At 39.6% G+C, this 2,965-nt stretch overlaps 1 protein-coding gene across 1 annotated transcript in view; it reads left to right on the forward strand.

Moving 5' to 3' along the window:
* DCAF5 (DDB1 and CUL4 associated factor 5) overlaps positions 1 to 2,965 on the forward strand; it is a 122,785-nt gene that overhangs the window by 25,302 nt on the left and 94,518 nt on the right. The window contains exon 2 of the mRNA XM_023517622.1: positions 2,749 to 2,845. Within this exon, the coding sequence (XP_023373390.1) occupies positions 2,749 to 2,845 (97 nt within the window). The remainder of the gene's footprint in view (positions 1 to 2,748; positions 2,846 to 2,965) is intronic.

Genomic DNA, 2,965 nt, shown 5'->3' on the forward strand with positions numbered 1-2,965 from the left:
AAAAAAGAAAAAGAGTTTGGATTATTTGAGTTTCTTTCTCTTCATCTGTTTCCATCTTCCATGTACTTTCACCCTAGTCATGAAGGAAATAATTGCCCCCATACCTAGACCATATTGCTACAAGACAAACCCTTGTGTTGTTGTTTGTTAGTTGTTTGTGCCTGGGCAGAATGTTATTAGTCTCATATACCGAGCACCTAGCACTGTACCCCAAACCTAGAGGGATTAGTATGGGTTTAACAATTTTATTGGTTTATATCCACAGTAGAATTTACAGCTAAGGCTTTATTGAAGATGTTCTGGGCTGCATCTTTTCTGCTACTTTTACTTTCTATTTAAGTGATTGTTGTTAGTGCATTCCAGTGTGGAGTGGGCCATTAAAAAAAAATTTTTTTTTTAAATTTTTTAATACCGCCTGTTGTGGGCCCATAGGCCTGGGCACTGGTACTTTTTTTTGGTTCATGTTTAGGTTTTTTAATTTTTGGATCTATAAACTACCTGAAGACAGGACTACACATATCATGAATGTAGTATTTTTAGATGCCTTCATAGAATGAGGAAAAATGTTAAGATAGAAACTTTTTTTTTATTGTTGGGGATTCATTGAGGGTACAAGAAACCAAGTTACACTGATTGCGTTTGTTAGGTAAAGTTCCTCTTATAATTGTGTCTTGCCCCCAAAATGTGTGTCACACACCAAGACCCCACCCCCTCCCTCCTTCCCTCTTTCTGCTCTAACCTTTTCCCACCCCCTCACACCTTCCCTCTCTCTTTGCTCTACCCTTTCCCATCCCCTACCATGTGCTAGGTCATTAATTGTCCTCATATCAAAATTGAGTACATAGGATTCATGTGTCTCCATTCTTGAGATGCTTTACTAAGAATAATATGTTCCACATCCATCCAGGTTAATGCAAAGGATGTGAAGTCTCTATCTTTTTTAATGGCTGAATAATATTCCATGGTATACATACACCAGAGCTCGTTAAGCCATTCCTGGGTTGGTGGGCATTTAGGCTGTTTCCACATGTTGGCGATGGTAAATGGAGCTGTGATAAACAGTCTAGTGCGAGTGTCCTATGGTAAACGGTTTTTTTTCCTTCTGGGTAAGATGCCCAGTAATAGGATTGCAGGATCAAATGGGAGGTCTAGCTTGAGTTCTTTGAGGGTTCTCCATACTTCCTTCCAAAAAGGTTGTATTAGTTTGCAGTCCCACCAGCAGTGTAAAAGTGTTCCCTTCTCTCCACATCCACGCCAGCATCTTCAGTTTTGAGATTTTGTGATGTGGGCCGTTCTTGCTGTGGTTAGATGATATCTCAGGGTGGTTTTGATTTGCATTTCTCTAATCAATGAACATTTTTTAAGATAGAAACTTTTTTTTTCTTTTTTTTGAGACAGAGTCTCACTATGTCACCCTCAGTAGAGTGCTGTGGCATCCCAGCTCACAGCAACCTCAAACTCTTGGGCTTAAGTGATTCTCTTTCTTCATCCTGCCAAGCAGCTGAGACCACAGGCATGTGCCACAACACCTGACTATGTTTTGGTTGTAGTTGTCATTGTTTGGCAGGCCCCAGTCAGGTTTAAACCCACCAGCTCCAGTGTATGTGGCTGGTACCCTCGCTGCTAAGCTACAGGCGCTGAGCCAATAGAAACTTTTTTATCATTAAGTATAACACAGTGCTCAAATTTAATGTTTTATAAGATGATGAGGATAAGAATAATAGCAAACATTTACTGGGGGCTTATTAAGTGCTTAGCTGTATTCCAAATGCTTTTATAGATATAGCATTTTCTTCACAATAACCCTGTGAAGTAGGTACAATTATTATCCCTACTTCACAGGTAAAAACCTAAGGCATAGAAATGTTACAGATTTTATTCCAGTCTCACAGGTAATGAGTGTTTGCTGAGTTAAAAAATAAAAGTTAGTTTAGGTGAGAAGTTGATTTGTTCATGATGATTTACTCCTTCCCTTAATGGCCAAAGTTTTTTTTTTTTTGGAGACGGAGTCTTACTTATTATGTCACCCATGGTCAAGTGCCATGTGTCACAGCTCACAGCAACCTCAGACTCTTGGGCTTAAGCAGTTCTCTTATCTCAGTCCCCCAAGTAGCTGGGACTACAGGTGCCCGCCACAATACCCAGCTATGTTTTGGTTGTAGTTGTCGTTGTTTGGCAGGCCTGGGCTGGGTTCGAACCTGCCAGCTCTGGTGTATGTGGCTAGCACCCTAGCCACTGAGCTACGGTGCCGAGCCATGGCCATAATTTTTTACATCATCCACTGGATAATACGTTTTGGGAACTGTTAATCATGTTATCCATTATTGCCATTAGGTTTTAAAAAATTCTCTGTAAGAATGTTCTATCTGGCTCAGTGCCTGTAGCACAGTGGTTATGGTGTCAGCCATATACACCAAGGGTGGTGGGTTGGAACCCAGCCCAGGCCAGCTAAACAACTGCAACAAAAAAATAGCCAGGTATTGTGGTGGGCGCCTGTACTCATGAGGCTGAGGCAAGAGAATTGCTTAAGCCTAAGAGTTTGTTGTTGTGAGATGTGACACCCACAGCACTGTGCAGAGGGCAACATACTAAGACCCTGTCTCAAAAAAAAAAAAAAAAAAAGAATGTCCTATCCTTCTTAAATTATTTTTATTTTTATAAACTACTTTTCTGGTTAACATTCCTAATTTGCATTACCATTGACTTTGTTCATATTTTTTCCCTGAAAACTTTTAAATACTAAATTCTAATGTCATCAGGGACCACCATGCAGGAATTATCAGATGTCTGTATTTTTTTTCTTTACAGGAAATGATGAGCAAGTTATCCTCCATGATGTTGAAAGGTAAATAGATTATTGATGTGTGAAGGTGATCAACTCTTTTTCTTATGAAGAGAGGCCAAGGTAGTTTTTGTTTTTTGAAGAAAATAGTGTAAAACTAGCTATCGTTTTCTTTTTCTTTCT

This window comes from Otolemur garnettii, unplaced genomic scaffold, assembly GCF_000181295.1.
Source record: "Otolemur garnettii isolate 467f Iridium unplaced genomic scaffold, OtoGar3 scaffold00115, whole genome shotgun sequence".
Taxonomy (NCBI): domain Eukaryota; kingdom Metazoa; phylum Chordata; class Mammalia; order Primates; family Galagidae; genus Otolemur; species Otolemur garnettii.